This window comes from Achroia grisella, unplaced genomic scaffold, assembly GCF_030625045.1.
Source record: "Achroia grisella isolate CSIRO2021 unplaced genomic scaffold, CSIRO_AGI_Agris_v1 utg768, whole genome shotgun sequence".
Taxonomy (NCBI): Eukaryota; Metazoa; Arthropoda; class Insecta; order Lepidoptera; family Pyralidae; genus Achroia; species Achroia grisella.
Genome location: NW_026713015.1, coordinates 107,281 through 126,224, shown reverse-complemented (window position 1 = coordinate 126,224; position 18,944 = coordinate 107,281). Strand labels below are relative to the sequence as shown.

The following is an 18,944-nucleotide window of genomic DNA, read 5'->3' as shown; positions in this document are numbered from 1 at the left end:
GTGTTGTGAATTTTATTTTTTGTCTATGGTCATTTGATTTTCCCGCCCATACGTCATTGTATTAAAACTTTGTACCCTTTTTTACAAATATTACGCGGACGGAGTAATATGGAATTTCACACACTTATAGTTTATATAGAGGAGTGCAGAATATTTTTTAAATCTATATATATATATATAACTCAAAGGTGACTGACATAGTGATCTGTCAACGTACAGCCCAAACCACTGGACGGATCGGACTGAAATTTGGCATGCAGGTAGATGTTATGACGTAGGCATCCGTTACGAAAGGATTTTGATAATTCTACCCCATGGGCATGAACGCGGGCAAAAGCTAGTTATCAATTTTAACCGATCGAAAAACATGGGTTTGAAGTGTATGGCATTTCATGTGATTTTTCTTATTGAGTTCAATGTATTTTATGCATAACTAGCTTTTGCCCGCTTTAATTTATCACCTTGGGGGTGGAATTTATCAAAATCCTTTCTTAGGCCTACGTTGCGTGAGACTGCTGCATAAATATACTAAAACGTAGGCATCCCCTAAGAAAGGATTTTGATAAATTCCACCCCAAGGTGATAAATTAACGCGGGCAAAAGCTAGTTATGCATAAAATACATTAACTCAATAAGAAAAACATTAAACACATTGCCATACATTTCAAACCCATACATATTTCATTTCATTACTGATTCAAAGATGATTTTTATTTATGGTCGAATTTTTTTTTTAAAGGATGATAATGTAATTGTTCACCCGCTAACGGTTTACGCTGGCGGGGCACCAGTGGAGGATGATAAGATGAACATGAAGTCAGATCAGTTAGCCCAACGTGACAAATTCACCGAGAATGTATCACGATGGTTTCCAGGGGGAACCGCGTGGAGGTCGATCTGACATGGTACATTGCTAGGAATGGGATCATTAGTCCACATTACTAACAATTCGACCATAGGCGGAATTTCCACCAACTAAAATTTTGTTGTTTATAGAATAATGATTGGTAGGTTTGTGATTTACAACCTGAATGCTGCACCTGGTAGGGCTAACGGTATAAGCAGTTAAGGGTGAAGCCAGGTCTCTGGAAATCTGGATTAGCAGTCATGGTATATTATACAAATACGACGTCGATGGTCTAGCGGTTCAACATACTTCGGATGCCCGCGGGTTCGACTCCTCGCAGTAAAGAAATACATAATAATTACCAAGGACAGTTCACACAGCGCCTGTTGTGAAACCTCTTCCTTTAAACTTTTTTATCTTTAAAAAGTAATATGACATATACATATAAATAAAATTGGAGTGTCTGTTTGTAATATTGAAATAATCGTTTTTTATATACACATATGAATATAAATACCGTACATACACACAAAATAACATTTTTACAATTTTCGCCTGCTTGTTTGTTTCGGCTAATCTCTGAAATGGCTGGACCGATTTTGAAGGGATTTTTATTGGCAAGTAGCTGATGTAATAAGGTAACTTAAGCTACTTTTATTTTAGTAAAAATATCTTATTAACTTTTTGTTAAATTTCACGCGGACGCAGTCGCAGGAAGAACTAGTATGTTATAAAATTTTGATTATTCGTACATCAGATTATTGTAAAAAGTGACATTATATTTTTTCCTTGGTTCATTAAAATATTTTATTTATTAATTTAATAGAATATATACTTATAATTAGTAGATATTCATTGGAAAGTGTTACGTATCTACAAATCCAAATCTATCCGGGCGCATATGGAATACTGTTCTCATCTCTGGGCGGGAGCACCACAATACCAGCTACTTCTATTTGACCGCATTCAGAACCGAGCAGCCAGAATCAGGAATCAACGTCGGCGAGATATTGCATCTCTGTGCATTTTCTACCGCATATATCACGGGAAGTGTTCTGAGGAATTGTTCGGATTAATACCGGCTGCTGAGTTTCACCACCGTACCACCCGCCAGAAACTAAAATAGCATCCTGATCATCTAGATGAATGGTGGTCCTCCACAGTACGATTTTCTAGAAAGTTTTTGCCTGGAGATCTTTGGGGAGGCCTATGTCGCACAACCACATTGTGGAATCACCTTCCAGCAATGGTATTTCCGAACCGATACGATATTGAAACCTTCAAGAAAAGAGCTTATTCCTTTTTAAAAGGCCGACAACGTAATTGCAATTCTCCTGCCGTTGCGGGTGCTCATGGGCGGCGGTAATCACTTACCATCAGGTGAGCCGCATGCTCGTTTATCCCCCCTGTGTTATATAAAAAAAATGTACCTACTGTTCCCGGAACCTCGTAATTTTCATCCACATCATCCGGTCTATCACAGCGCCACCAAGTCGCAAGTTAAACTGAGTTGGTGTTATATTTACAAGACAACTGATAGAAATATATTTAATGCTTTTAAAAACATTTTATTTGTAAATACATAAGTACATAAAGTACATAGAAAACACCTAGACTAATACAAGTAAACAATCATACTCATGAATAATAATAATATGTCTCAGGTGAATTGTCTTGAATTCACACAGCGCCATCTAGACCCACGTTAAGCTATCTAAAGCTTGTGTTATGGGTACTAGATAACTGATACATATACATAGACTTTTTTTTGTAAATACATACATATTATACATAGAAAACACTCAGACCGATACAAACAATCATACTCATGAATACAAATGTTTGTGCCGTGCGAGGAGTCGAACCCGCGACCATCGGTCGTAAAGCGGTGCACTAGACCGCTGGACCACAAAGGTCGTCAAATGAAAAATGAATACAAAATATTTGTCTCATGCGAGGATTCGAACCTGCAACTTACGGAAATAAGTCTGCTAGAACACAGTGACCGTCAAACTGCATTGCAGTCGCTGCTCTTTCTATAAATTGTACCTATTTAATTAAGCTCCGTTGGTCTAACGGTTTATGAGGAATCGAACTCATTTGAGAGGAAGAGGAATTACATCTATTTACTTCCGATGGTCGCGGGTTCGATTCCTCTCACGGTACAAACATTTGTATTTATGAATATGATTGTTTGTATAGATCTAGGTGTGTTCTATGTATATGACTATGTAATTTAAAAAACTATGTATTTATATCAGTTGTCTAGTACCCATAACAGAAGCTCTGCTTACCGTGGTACTAGATGGCGCTGTGTTAATTGTCCAGGGTTATTTATGTATTTATATCAGTTGTCTAGTACCCATAACACAAGCTCTGCTTACCGTGGGACTAGATGGCGCTGTGTTAATTGTCCAGAGTTATTTATTTATTCTTTACTAAATGTTTAACCCTCATTAAATTTATAGTCTATGTGTTATTCTGATGTAAAAGAGCAACACGCAAGTTCCTTGCTCGTTCTTCTTGTGATGAGACAGCTTTCCGAACGAGCGGTAGATTAAAAAATGTAATGACTATTCAAAAGTGCTTCAATGTAACTTTATTTGAATAAATGATTTTCTATTCTATTCTATTCTAAGCTATATCACTGTAAAGCTTCATCAAAACCCGTTCAGTAGTTTTTGCGTGAAAGAGTAACAAACCATCCGTACTAACCACAGATAACATAATATTACAGTACTAACAAACTTTTGCGTTTATAATGTTTAAAAGATTTACTTAATTGAGTACCAAAATTATGTAAATGCAGAGCAACCAGGGCCAGGCCCCGTCGCGTGACACACCGACATAATTCCTTGCTGAACCAATGTCGTGAACGTCCTATCGGTATGCAGAATGTAACCAGTAGTTTATTTATGTTTATTGACGTTTATTTGACGACCTCGGTGGTCTAGTGGTTTAGCACACCGCTTTACGTCCGATGGTCGCGGGTTCGATTCCTCGCACGGCACAAACATTTGTATTCATGAGTATAATTGTTTGTGTCGGTCTGGGTGTTTTCTATGTATAATATGTATGTATTTACGAAAATAAAATCTATGTATTTGTATCAGTTGTCTAGTACCCATAACACAAGCTTTAGCTAGCTTAACTTGGGTCTAGATGGCGCTGTGTGAATTGTCCTGAGATTATTTATTTTTTTTTTTTTTCCCAAAAATTCTCATCTCAAGCACAGTCGGGGTTCAGGGCCCCAGGGACAGAAACCGGCGTACAATGCGGGCAGAATCTAACAGAATAGAGAGAGCAGAAATTTATTATTATTATTATTATTTATTACTTGCTGTATACGCGACTTCGTCCGTCGTAACTATGTAATGTTATGTTATCTGTGGTCGTAACGAACTCAACGATCATCCGTGTTCGGCCACGCTGACTGCACTGGTCTCCCACGTGTGCTCCCAGGGTTACACCAATTGGCTGCGGGAGATGGTGCGCGCATTACGAGAATTGCAACTGGTTGGACCTATACCGCTATTAGGCCGCTATACATTGATTTTAGAAGAAAAATTCTAATCCTTCACATTGAAAATAAGTAGGTAATCAAAATTCAAAATTCAAAATATCTTTATTCATGTAGGTCTATTACAGACTCTTATGATATGTCAAATCTACCGTCAGTTCGGAATGATATCGAGATGAGAAGAACTGACAAGAAACTCAGCACGTATTTTTTTCAAAAAATAGTGGTACATGTTTATAATAAATATAGTTTTTAAAATTCAAATTTGGGAGAATAGAGTGACCACCAGCATATGCTATCGCAAAGAACAAAAAATTTAATCAGTGTTCACAACCTGAACAGACCAGTCCCCACAAGCAGCACCCGTTCACGAGTATGACGTATGAGCCAGCCATCATTGTACTCAACCATATTTGAGGGAGCACATCGACCCGGCCCACCACGCCGCCACAAGTTTGAACTTTATAGCGAGCATGACTGTTTCAGGTTACTCCACTACGTCAATTATATTATTTACAGCATAGGCTGTACCGATCACAGTTTTCACCCATTACAATATTTAATTTACAATATGTCATTACAAAATATAAAAAATCATTTATAATAAGTTTCTTTAATGTTATTACATTATCCATGTCCATTAATCATGTTGCTAAGTAACAGTTTATATGTAACGTGCAACTGAATCAGATCGAAAATAAATTATATTTGCTTCTGTATATAATCCACTGAATATCTCCATCAAAAACAACCACATACGCTGAACCTGGTCCTTTTGCCACTTTAAATTAAGTCAGTATCTTTGTTTGCGCCACAATTCGTTTAAATGCACATCTCGTGTAATAGACAAGGACAGGCATACTTCACGATCTAGGGCCGAAAGGAGCCGAGTCCGAGCCGCTGCTGGGAAAAAAGATGGCGATTTCTGTTCGTTCCCGCTCGTGTCTGAGAAACGCCGCTTGCACATAATTACATTTATATAATTGAATCACTAAAATTTTAATATAAACTATCAAATTATCAAGGTATATATACACTAGTTCCGCCGCGCGTGTTGTGTTGTGACCAGTATGGTATTTCCGAACCGATACGATATTGAAACCTTCAAGAAAAGAGCTTATTCCTTTTTAAAAGGCCGACAACGTACTTGCAATTCCCCTGGTGTTGCGGGTGCTTATGGGCGGCGGTAATCACTTACCATCAGGTGAGCCGCATGCTCGTTTGTCCCCTGTGTTATAAAAAAAAAAAAGTTAATCGGTTGTTGCAGCAGCCGCCATAACAGAATCCAGGTACGCTCGTAACTCTTACTTTGCCCGACTCGTGATCTGTGATGACAGTCCAGTCGAAGGAAGATATAATTAAAATCCCTCGGAACCCTCTTTAATAATCTTTTAAGTTTATTTTTTTATGTAAATAAACGAATTTTATTCTTATTCAGGTTATGTCTGGTAGGTTGATATTACATAAACTCGTCCTAAATAGCAGATCATTGGCAAAATGCTCGGCTATGATATTATTTTTTACGATACAAGCTCGCCCGTACCAAGCACGGGTAACTGTCTTTATTTATACAGGGTGCTCTGTTAATTGTTGCAAGTTCAAAATTGTTTAAATTGTGCAGGTCTACAAAATTTTAAAATAACTATACAAAGCCGGGACAATTAAAACAGCGTCATCTAGTCCCAAGCTAAGCAAAGCTTGGGTTATGGGTAACAGATAACTGACAGAAATACATTTTTTTTATAAATACAAAATATAAATAGAAAATATAAAAAATAATGCATACAAATAATCATATTCATAAACACAAATGTTTTCATCGTGCAAGGAATCGAACCTGCGACTATTAGAAATATAAGAAACTAAAATCTACATGTCTTCATAGAATTAAGGGAAATTAAACAGATATCCTCACAAATTATTATCGACCAGTTTACATTTACACTTGTTTAAGAGAATACAATTAATTTCGACAGCCTCGGATAAAAACAATCATAATCATGAATACACATGTTTGTAAAATGCGAGGAATCCAACCCGCGACCGCATGTGCTAAACTGCTAGTCTATCGGGATCTTCATTAAAAAGTGATGGTTAGTTTTTTTCAGGATAATTCACACAGCGCCATCTAGACTCAAGCTAGTTAAAGCTTGTGTTATGGGTACTACATAACTGACACAAATTCACAGATATATTATTTTTCGTAAATCCATACATATTATACATAGAAAACACCCAGACCGATACAAACAATCATCCTCATGAATACAAATCTTTGTAAAATGCGACCAATCGAACCCGCGACTGCGTGTGCTAAACCGCTAGTCTACCGGGGTCTTCATTAAAAAGTAATGGTAAGTTTAATTTTGTATATTTTCAGTAACACCCTGTATAATGATTTAGTACCCAAACAGCTCCACAGTAGGGGACGTAAATTCAGCATAACCGTTCAGGAGATCGCGCTATCGGATTTGCAAACGGTACGTAGAAAAAACTACCCTATTTAATTTAAATTATGTAATTAGATCCACTAACAATATGGTCGCTGGTTCGATTCCTCGCACGGCACAAACATTTTAAATTTACGAGTGTGATAGTTTGTATCGGACTGTGTTTTCTTTGTATTTTATGTATGTATTTAAAAAATGTATCTATGTATTTGTATCAGTTGTTTAGTACTCATAATATAAGCACTGCTTAGCTTGGAACTAGATGGCGCTGTGTGAATTGTCCTGAGATATAAAACAAGCTGACGGCACTGATGGTAAGTGGTAACTGTCGCCTATATACATGAACAGCACTACGGACATCATCTTAATCATGCGATCCCATTTTAGAAGACTATGTTATGCATTATTTTGTCGAGGTTTTTTCGAGAGACTATATCATGGGGATTTTTAAGAATATATTAAGGTTCCTTAAGGGTCCGCAACGCGCATATGATCCCCATGGTGTTTCAGGCATCCATAGGCTACGGTAACTGTTTACCATCAGATGGGCCGTATACTTGTTTACCACATTCGAAGTATGAAAAAAAGCTCTGCTTAGCTTGGCACTAGATGACGCTGTGTTAATTCTTCAAAAATATGTGTTTACCACATTTGAAGTATAAAGAAAAAGCTCTGCTTACCTTGGGGCTAGAAGGATACTCTGTGAATTATCCTGCAAAAAATGATTATTCCTTAATTATTTACTAATCATTCATATTATTTAGGTTAACTATTTATTAACAATATGTCGTTGAGGATACTACACGCCGGGTCGAAGATACCACGAAATCACAGCGTTAGATTTACAAGCGATGACCTCCCGAAATACAAATCTTTGGTAAGTGTAAAAAATATAATATAAAAAATATAATATAAAAATAATGTACTTTTTTCTCTATATATAATTATTTATTTGTTTATTTATATAACAATTTATTTAATGCATAAAAAGTAACAGTACATTTGGCGGACGTCGGTAATTTTAGGAAATATAACTTTCAAATCGATTTTTTTATACTTTCATAGAATATAACTAACTAACTTCGTTAACCTAAAAGTAGCCTAAGTTACTACATATTACATTAGCTACCTGCCAAAAAAGTCCCGTCAAAATCGGTCCAACCATTTCAGAGATTAGCCAGAACAAACAGACAGAGAAACGGAGAAACAAAAATTGTAAAAAATGTTAATTTTGTGTATGTACCGTATTTATATTCATATGCATGTAGTAAAAAACGGTTATTTCAACATTACAAACAGACACTCCAATTTTATTTATATGTATAGATGTATAGATAAGGAGATCCTTTTAATAATATATATTTTTTTTATGGATGGTAATGAAATGGTGCCCCTGCCTGCGCTAACGGTTTACGCTGACGGGGCACCAGTGGAGGATGATAAGATGAGCATGAGGTCAGGTCAGTTAGCCCATCGGGACAAATTCACCAAGAATTTACCACGATGGTTTCCAGGGGCAACCGCGTGGAGGTCAACCTGACACGGTACATTGCTAGCAATGAGGTTATTAGTCCACATTACTAACAATCACTTTCTCCCCCAATAATATATATTAAAATATCATTATTACCCTGTGACGTAAAATAATAAAATGCAATTTTCGAGCATATTTATGATATTACCACAGATACAGATACAGATAACATATACATATATAATATCTATATCTATATAATTGCTGTTCGTTAGTCTCGCTAAAAGTCGAGAACGGCTGAACCTATTTGACTAATTTTATTAATTTAGTCTTGAAATATTCGTAGAAGTCCAGGGAAGGTTTAAACGGTGATAAAATATAGAAAATTTTGTAAGAGAAATAGTAAAAACAACAATTATATTTTCCCATACAAAATGCAGATACCTGTCAAAAAAAAAAAACAAAGCGTTCAGAAATTTAATGCGTACTAAACTTTAAAAAACCTTTGACATATTTAATTTTGAGGCGGAACGGAGATCGTGGGGTCAGCTAGTAAATATATACATACAGTGGACCCCCGGTAGTCCGACAATCATTTTGCAGGCAGTGTCGGACTATCGAATTTGTCGGATTATAGAGTACTGCCTAAGACCCCTTATAGTCCGAATTTTTTTACAAAAGAGTACCTTGTAATCCGACAAATTATAGATCCAATGATGATTCTTTATATTATATACATACATACATATCCGACAAACGTTTTGCAGACGGACCCGGTTATCCAACAATCATTTTTTTACAAAAGAGTACCTTGCCGACAAATTATAGGATGATTCTTTATATTATATACATATACAGTTTTGTCATGTCGGACCATCGTATTTGTCGGATTATAGAGTGGTGCTTAAGGGTCCTCTGCTTATAGTCCGGAATTTTTTACAAATGAGTATCTTGTAATCCGACAAATTACAGATCCAGTGATAAGATTCTATGTTATATATGTATGTATGTATATGCACTCTGAAGTATATTGTCAAAGTAATATTCAATAACAAATAATAGACAATGTCGGATTACAAGGGGGGCCGGATTACGCAGGGACCGGATTACCGCGGGTCCACTGTATATACATATATCAATAATGCACCAAATAAATATATTTTCTTTCTTTCCTTCCATAAAAGATAGTTTTTTTTATTCATCAGGAATCTCCACCAGATTCTAGTCTACCCAACTACGTGTACTCGGGCCCTGACTCCGGCGCGCCAAGTCCTGACTCCTGCCACTTCCAACCAGCCGCCCAGCGCTTTCGACTCAACGAGCAGAGTAATAAAAAATCTATTTTTTTATTAACTAACATATTAAATTGTAATTGAGCAATAAGCAATAATATTGAATACTAGCTCTACCCGCGACTTCGTCCGCGTGGAATGTAATTTTATTTTTCTAGAATAATAGAATTTTTCTGAATAGAATAGAATAGAATAGAAAATCATTTATTCAAATAAACTTAATTTAAGCACTTTTGAATAGTCATAACAATTTGTTTTTTATCGTGGAATGTAATCACAAGAAGAACGAGCAAGAAACTTGTGTGTTGCTCTTTTAAATTTTTAAGTTTACTAGAATAAAACTAGCACTATTTTTTGGGTCAAATATAATCATGAGATAAAAGTAGCCTAGGTCGTTCACGAGTATGACGGATAGTCACTGCGCTCGACCATATTTACCCATTCACCACGCCGCCACATGTCTGGACATTTTAGTGAGCATGACTACTCATTCAATAATAACAGTATTCGCACCCATCAAAATCGGTCCAGCCATTTCTGAGATTAGCTTTGTTTCAACCAGAAAGACAGACAACAATAGTAAAAATTGTCAATTTGGGGTATGTATCGTATTTATATTCATGTGCCAATACCACTGAACGGATCGGGCTGAAATTTGGCATGCAGGTAGATGTTATGACGTAGACATCCATTAAGAAAGGATTTTGGTTAATTCTACCCCCAAAGGGATAAAATAGGGATGAAGGTTTGTATGAAACTTTGTCAATTTAAACCGATCGGGCTGAGACTTTGCATGCATAAAGTTACTATGACGTAGGCATCCCCTAAGAAAGGATTCTGATAAATTCCACCTCTAATGGGATAAATTAACGCGAACGAAGCCGCGGGCAAAAGCTAGTTATTTATATAAATTCTACACAATAGTAGCTGGTATTTCTAAATTTCCTTCTGCATAGGAATCAAACTGCTGACAGCGATCAATCAAATCGTACAGCAACGTGCCGACCTCGAAGCAAACCGCGTCACCCTCTCGAATCTTCTAGAAGAGTTGAAGAGGAAACTCAAGAGACGGATAGAAGAATGTCACTTCGAAAAGAAAGAGAAAATGAAGGTAGTATAATTATTTAAAATAGAATAGAAATCATTTATTCAAATAAACTTATATTGAAGCACTTTTGAATAGTCATACAATTTTTTTAATCTACCGCTCATTCGGAAAGCTGTCTAATCACAAGAAGAACGAGCGAGAAACTTGTGTGTTCCATTAACGAACCCTAGAATAATCACAAATAACTCTGGACAATTAACACAGCGCCATCTAGTCCCACGGTCAGCAGAGCTTGTGTTATAGGTACTAGACAACTGATATAAATACATAGATTTTTTGTATGTACATACATCATACATGAATACAAATGTTTGCACCGTGCGAGGAAGCGAACCCGCGAGCATCGGAAGTAAAGCGTGTGCTAAACTGCAAGACTACCGAAGCCGTCAAAATAAAGAGTAATAAAAAATAAAATGAATGATCTACATTAAATGTTTTTTTTTTACTTAAAGGCACTAAAACAAGCCAACCAACGTCTGGAGAAAGAGAAGTACTGTATATCAACAGAAATAGAACATTTGAAGCGTCATTTGCAGAAAGAAGAGGCACATCATGTGCAACATGCAAGAACGGTGGTTGCACAGGTATGAAACACACTCAGTAGTTTTAATTCTCACCACGTACCACGAAGGGGGGTTAAGAAATGGTTAAAAAAAATCCACGTGCACATATACATATAAAATAGCGATGGAATCAAAAAAGAACCGACGCCCGGAGCCCCGCAATGGGTAATGCCACCTCTGCATGGAATGATATGAACTTCATCTCTTTTTTTTTATAACAGGGGACAAACGAGCATGCGGCTCACCTGACGGTAAGTGATTACCGCCGCCCATGAGCACCCGCAACACCAACGGAATTGCAAGTACGTTGTCGGCCTTTTAAAAAGGAATAAGCTCTTTTTTTGAAGGTTTCAATATCGTATCGGTTCGGAAATACCATTGTTGGAAGATGATTCCACAATGTGGTTGTGCGTGGCAAAAAGTTTCTAGAAAACCGCACTGTGGAGGACCGCCATTCATCCAGATAATCAGGATGGTATTTTAGTTTCTGGCGGGTGAAACTCAGCATCCGGTATTAATCCGAACAATTCCTCAGAACACTTCCCGTGATATATGCGGTAGAAAATGCACAGGGATGCAATATCTCGCCGCAAAGCCAATGGGTCGAGTCTGTCACATAGACGTTGATTACCAATGATTATGTCTGCTCGGTTCTGAATGCGGTCAAATGGAAGTAGCTGGTATTGTGGTGCTCCCGCCCAGAGATGGGAACAGTATTCCATATGCGGATCAGCGCCTTGTATAATTGCAAGCGATGGGCCGCCGTGAAATACCGTCTCACTCTACTGAGCACACCAAGCTTTTTTGAGGCTATTTTAGCCTTGTCCTCCAAATGACCGCAAAAGTGAACGTTACTGGATTTATCAACGCCAAGGACCTCGAGATTTGGCTTCACATCAAGGAGTGTCTTGAAACTGAGGAGATACGATAAATGGATTCTTTTTAGCGGTAAACGCGCAAACTTGTGTCTTCTTGGGGTTGAATTGAACACAATTTTCCTGACCCCAAACCGAAACTTGATGGAGTGAAGTTTCGATTTCGGACACAAGTTTGTTCCGGTACTCTATAACTTTTGCCTGCGACATATTAGCATGGCCGCTGTACAAGGTATCTCCGGTACTGTCATCCGGATAGCAATGAATGTTGTTGATTTGTAACATGTCATTGATATGCAGAAGGAACAGAGTCGGAGATAGCACACAGCCTTGTGGAACACCAGCATTCACAGAGTGTGCGTCGGAGCAAGCACCATCGACAACGATCTTGATGCTCCGATCAGCGAGAAAGCTGGCGACCCATTTGCATAACTTCGCAAGTAACCCGAAGGATGGTAGCTTTGAAAGAAGATCTTTATGCCAAACCCGATCAAAGGCCTTCGCAATATCCAGACTAACAGATAGGGCCTCCCCCTTACTCTCAATAGCCTCTGCCCCTCTCTAATAAATACTATTTTTATAGGCGATACAAGGTGTAACAAAACTGCATCCAACCGAGAGTATATTCACTCCTTGCTCTGTAGCAGATCTGCCGAATATGGTCAGCAGGAACGTAGCCAAAAACGCACCATCGAGGATCGTGAGTCTGATACTTTTTTACACTATTGATACTATTACTTGAATGGCAAACGTGCATGGCAATAGTTGTTCATGCACATTTTTATTTAATACTAGCTGTACACGCGACTTCGTCCGCATGAAATTTAACTTTATTTTTCCAGAATAAAAGTAGCCTAAGTTACTCCTTATTACATCAGCTACCTGCCAATAAAAGTCCCGTCAAAATCGGTCCAGCCATTTCAGAGATTAGCCGGAACAAACACACAGACAGACAGACAAAAATTGTAAAATATATTATTTTGGTGTATGTACGGTATTTATATTCATATGTGTATAGTAAAAAACGGTTATTTCAATATTACAAACAGACACCCCAATTTTATTTATATGTATATGTCATATTACTTTTTAAAGATAAAAAGTTTAAAGCAAGAAATTAACAAATTAACTGCTTTTCAATAAATGTACGAGTATATTTAATAATTTTTATTACATCAATATCAATATCATCATCACAAATAAATTTATAAATATTTTGTTTGTCGTCAATCTTTCAATCGGTTGGACCAATTTTGACGGAACTTTCACTCGCAGATAGCTAATATTATAATAAGTAAGTTAGGCAATTTTTTTTCATTTAATCGGACGAATTCGCGGGTAACATTATTATAAACTAGCTTTTGCCCGCGGCTTCGCTCGCGTTAATTTATGCCCTTAGGGGTGGATTTTATCAAAATTCTTTCTTAGGGGATGCCCTACGTATAGTAGCTTTATGCATGCAAAGTCTCAGCCCGATCGGTTTAAAATTGACAAAGTTTCATACAAACTTTCATCCCCTATTTGATCCCTTTGAGGGTAGAATTAATCAAAATCCTTTCTTAGCGGATGTCTTCGTCATAATATGTACCTGCATGCCAAATTTCATCCCGATCCGTCCAGTGGTTTGGGCTGTGCGTTGATAGATCACTATGTCAGTCACCTTTGAGTTATATATATTTAGATTTAATAATAATAATAATAATAATCTCAACAATATTGACACAGGCTGACAACAAACTAGCGGCCGCTCGTCTGATGCGCGACATAGCTGAACTGCGGCAAAGGGTCGCTCAAGTGGAAGCCAGGCTCGCCAACGAACTCATACAAATACGCCCGCATCAAATTTTTTTTTTTTACTCTAAATACACTACATATTATATATAGAAAACACCCAGACCGATACAAACAATCACGGATATGACTTTAGTCTGAGAGCACCGCTAGGAGCTGAATACAAATGTTTGTATTTTCCGTGCGAGCCTCTCATTCGGGCCCGCGACCATCGGTCGTAAAGCGGTGTACTAGACCGCTGGACCACCGAGGTCGTCAATAACGTATTATCAAATCAATAATCAATAATATATTATCAAAACAGTTTCTCCATAAATATTTTTTTATGTATGCCTGTCCAGATTTATTAGGCTTTTGACAACAAACTTTTGATTGTTTACAATCGGTGGTTTGTTTCCATCTTTGGTTTTGATGCTTTGGCGAATCCAGGATCGAACTGCGAGAATGGTATTGGCAGAAGCGGAACCGTCATGCCTGATCCTCGCCAATTCGAACTCAAGGCATCATTTCCATATGATCCACTGTGCCCTATCCACTGGATGGTTACACCGTTGTGCTCTGCCACTTTATCCATGATATTGTGACATTCGATTATTAATCTGTTGTTTGATTTCCTGTTCTGTACTACTTTTAGCACGGCTGCACTGCTGGATATAAATTTTACAGTTGAAGTTGTTGACACCGGATTTAGCACTGTTCGTGCTGCCTCAGTGACACGCATTCACATTGGAAAATCGAACTGTGTGGGCCGACTTATGTATAAGTTCATGTTGAGGTCAACTCCTGCTCCTGAACCGTTATGTGTTTTGGAGCCATCTGTGTATATTCGCAGTTCATTTACAGCAGATTGGTCTTGTTCCTCCTGATTCATTTGTATTTGGTATTTTCTGTTAAATGATTGATAAGTTTGAGTTCTGTCAACGGAGCTGCAATCAAAAAAATGTTCGATTGCTTGGTTCAGGATGTGAGTGTGAGAACTATTATGGTTTTTGATAGACCAAGATGGTATTTATGGCAGCTATGGCTGCCTCCTGTTGGTACAAATCGAGGGGTGTTATATTGAGGGCTATTTCAATTGCTGTTGTTGGGGTAGTTTTCATACATCCCGTGATTGCAGAGCATGCAACTTTGAAAACCTTAGTTGACTGTGGTCGTGAGTTTCGATATGTAAAACCAAGGCTGTCCCGTACACGAGCATTGGTCTTATCACAGCTGTGTATAGCAGAGTGTTATTTTAGGTGTAATACCCCACTTATTTCCTAGCATCTTTCGACATTGATAAAATGCTATGGTTTTTGTTAATTTTGTGGTCAAGATGTTTGTTCCATATCTGTCCATGTATAACTCCCAGGTATTGACTTCTTCTTTTAGATTAAGGTCTGTGTTAAAGAGTTTCGGTGTCCTGAAGGTACCAGGAGTTTTTGTTAGTAAACATGATTAGTTCTGTTTTGGAAGGATTTACATTCGTGGTTTTTACACCATCTCTCTACAGTTCTGAACTTCTCTCATGCGGTCGCATAGAGTAAATTTTCCTGTTATCATATGGCAATATCGTCATATACCCTACCGTGTAGAGAATCGTTGTCGTTGAATCCTTGTGGACATCCTATGCTCACGATACCTCGTGTGGTAGTGTTAACGGTAAACTGAATTGCACGAAATTTAGCATGTTGCTTAATATATTAAAGGTATGGCAAAAAAAAAAATCAAAGGCCCCTTCGATGTCTATAAAGGCACCTAGTGTTGGCTGCTTTGAGTGTAACGAGTTACCAATTCGGGTTACTACGCTGTGGAGTGCTGATTCCGTTGATTTACCTTCGCTGTAGGCATGTTGGTTAGGGTGGAGTGGTTTGTTTGTGGACACAAGGTCTCTGATTTCTTTGTCGCATAGTCTCTCCAAAGTTTTTAGTAAAAACGATGTGAGACTAATTGGTCGAAAAGATTTGGCCTGCGTATAATCACCTCTGCCTGGTTTTGGGATGAAGATTATTTTCACTTCGCGCCATTTCAAAGGTATGTATCGGTGTGCCAGACATGCTCGAAATAGCTGAACGAGTTGTTCGGCTATTATGTCTCCGCTCCATCTAAGGAGGGCCGGAAAGACACCATCTAGTCCCGCTGCTTTGAAAGGCAGGAATGTGTTGATTGCCCATATTAGTTTTTCTTTGTCTATTATTTTGCAAGCTACCTCCCAGTCCGAGCTGCTGGTTGTCCTGTCTTCCTGTGAATTCCATGAGTGGTTATTGTCCACTAGAAATCCTGGGAAGTGAGTTGACAGTAGTATTTCGCAAGTTTCTGTGTCATTTGTTGTGTAGCTGTTATCTGGTTTTTTTAGACAGCCTATTGTGTGGTCTTTCTCCTTGGAGAGACACGCTTTTATATATGCTTGGTTGTTGTTTTCTATATTTGTGCAGAATAAACATTCCTGTCGTCGTTGGCGAATTAGTTTTTTGTATTTTTTTCTCGAAGTAGTGTATTTGTCCCAATCACTTTGTGACCTACTATTCATGGCTACGTTGAAAGTTTTCCTTAACCTCCGTCGGTGTCTCTCTAGTTCGAGACACCACCAGTGTTGCCTACCTCTGCTTTTGGGTACGGTGAGAGGGCAAGACTGTTCGTAGCACGTGGTTAGTATGGACGTTATGTTGTCTGCGTGGTTGTCTATTTCCGTTTTGTCTAGTTTTCGGATTCGGGTCAGGCCGCCGTAATTTCGATCCCAGTTTGATTGACAGCTTTCCGAACGAGCGGTAGATAAAAAAAATGTTATGACTATTCAAAAGTGCTTAAATTATGTTTATTTGAATAAATGATTTTCTATTCTATTCTATTGGACGGGGGGTTGGTCGGAGAGGCGACAGGGCCGCTGGTGATATAGCATACATGTTATTCTGAAGTAACACAACCAAATTGAATAATCTGATTCATATATAAAACTGTCTGTCCCGCACAACTTAATCTGTATAACACTTACATGGCATTTACCATTATATTTCGCCTAATTTACATAATATCTTTTTGAATTATAGCCTATATGTTAATCTGATGTATAAGCTATATTACTGTAAAGTTTCATCAAAATCCGTTCGGTAGTTTTTGCGTGAAAGAGTAACACACGTACATTTATTTATTCATACTCACAAACTTATGTGTTATTAGTAAATTGTGTTTATAAATAATAATAATAAGAATACCTAATACTTTATTTGCCAAAAGTAGGTAAACAATAAAATGTATATGTATATTCATATCAGTTGTCTAGTATCCATAACACAAGATCTTATATTTGTACAATAAAATCATTTCACATCATTACCTCTTTGCATGACGACTGGCCGTTTGCAGACGAGACAGACACGTTCCATAGTTCATCTATAGAATATTCTCACGTCATTCGTCACTCGTATATACAGCTATAATTCTATATATAACGACTAACCACTTCGGCCGCGTGGAATTTAACAAAAAAGTTAATTAGAGAATTTTTCTAAAATAAAAGTAATATAAGTTACTCTATATTACATCAGCTACTTGCCAAAAAAAGTCCCATTAAAATAGGTCCAGCCATTTCAGAGATTAGCCGGAACAAACAGACAGACAGACAAAAATTGTAAAAAACGTTTTTTGTTGTATGTACCATATAATCATATGCATGTAGTAAAAAACGGTTATTTCAGTATTACAAACAGACACTCCAATTTTATTTATATGTATAGAGTTTCTATTAATTTATATATATGTAGTATATATAGTCTTTGGTATAATTATTGTTGTTTATAATGGGCTGTATGATCTCGTACCTTTGTCTATCCACTTGTGGATAAAATGTACTAGTACTACTATTGTTTATAATGTGCTCTGTGCAGTTGACAGAATCTGTATTATAAAATGGCGGGAACGGACAAATTAAATGTGAAGCGTTTTATTTAAATTAATATTTAAATACAGTACAGTAACCTTCCTTCGTTCGGAGCAGTATGGTCATGAGAATTGTCCAGGATTATTATTGTTATTTTTGTCAAAGTAACGCAGATCGAGTCCCAGACAACTAGCATGGTATTAAAAACTCAATGAACATATTTGGAAATAAGCTTACAGTGTCTTTCCAGCGTAAGAGGCAGGCTGAGCTCGACATTATACGACTGAGGAAGGAGCTCTCCACCACCAAGAGTTGCGTCGCCTCGCTGCGGATGCCGCTACAGCCGCTCAGGAAACCCTGCTCCAAATTCGCTTGAAGACCGTCACTTGAAGAATCTATAGTCCGTTTTTTTATTTTGGAGACCATTTTTTTTATTAGTAATTTTTACGGCTTTGGATACAAGTTCTTTTTAGCCCAATTTAAAGTTTTACAATATAAATTACAAAAATTAAAGTCGGAGACAAATTTGACATTACAATGTTGCCAGGTTTTGCAATTTTAAATAGGGTTGTGGCACTACCAAAAATTAATACATTATATATATACTATTCATTCAAACAAAGACTAACTTCTACTACCTTTTTTTATAAAACATTTTTTTTGTAGGGTTTGGTCTATTGTCAGGTGCTTGGACCTGTAGCACTTATTCAGAGTTCGCCAGACAAGAATTGAAGGACATTCTTATGGGCGATGACTTTTATCTCCTCAACATATAGTATAAATTTTCCAAAGGAGATTTGCGTTTAAGCATGAGTGGGCTACAACCACATAAGATGCGTAGTGGCGTTTCCTCTCAGTTCAGTTTGGTAAAAAAAAAATTATAACAAAAACTTACGTTTAAACAAATCGGTATCGCAAGTACAACACTACTTCGCTAGAGCTGGTAACATTATTTGAAAATTTGACATTAACACCTGTCAATTTAGTCTCCGAGATTAAAAACAGACTATAGGTAGAGTTTGTATCTCTGTCTCTTCTATTTTGACCACCAAAGAGTTTGCTTCGTAAGGGGCTGGCCATACATCACAAAACAGAGGGGGTCTGATAGTGTGACATTATGTGACAAGAGGGGTACACTCACTATCCATCCGCACCTCCCTAGGGGGTG

The 18,944-nt window shown here is 37.5% G+C and overlaps 1 protein-coding gene across 1 annotated transcript; it reads left to right on the top strand.

Annotated features, from left to right (window-relative positions):
- The first annotated feature begins 7,598 nt into the window (after positions 1-7,598).
- LOC131850403 (uncharacterized) lies at positions 7,599-18,152 on the top strand. The gene is made up of 7 exons (XM_059200615.1): positions 7,599-7,694; positions 9,497-9,617; positions 10,540-10,694; positions 11,144-11,275; positions 12,713-12,829; positions 13,855-13,951; positions 18,025-18,152. Exons 1-7 carry the CDS (start codon positions 7,602-7,604, stop codon positions 18,150-18,152), a joined length of 843 nt encoding a protein of 280 aa, XP_059056598.1. The 5' UTR covers positions 7,599-7,601.
- Positions 18,153-18,944: the final 792 nt, after the last annotated feature.

Excerpts from the sequence above, each read along its gene's own strand:
- LOC131850403 (XM_059200615.1), top strand. The coding sequence starts at position 7,602 with ATGTCGTTGAGGATACTACACGCCGGGTCGAAGATACCACGAAATCAC. Across the intron at positions 9,618-10,539 it reads CTTTCGACTCAACGAGCAGA|GAATCAAACTGCTGACAGCG; the intron begins GTAATAAAAAAT and ends CCTTCTGCATAG. Across the intron at positions 11,276-12,712 it reads CAAGAACGGTGGTTGCACAG|GCGATACAAGGTGTAACAAA; the intron begins GTATGAAACACA and ends CTATTTTTATAG.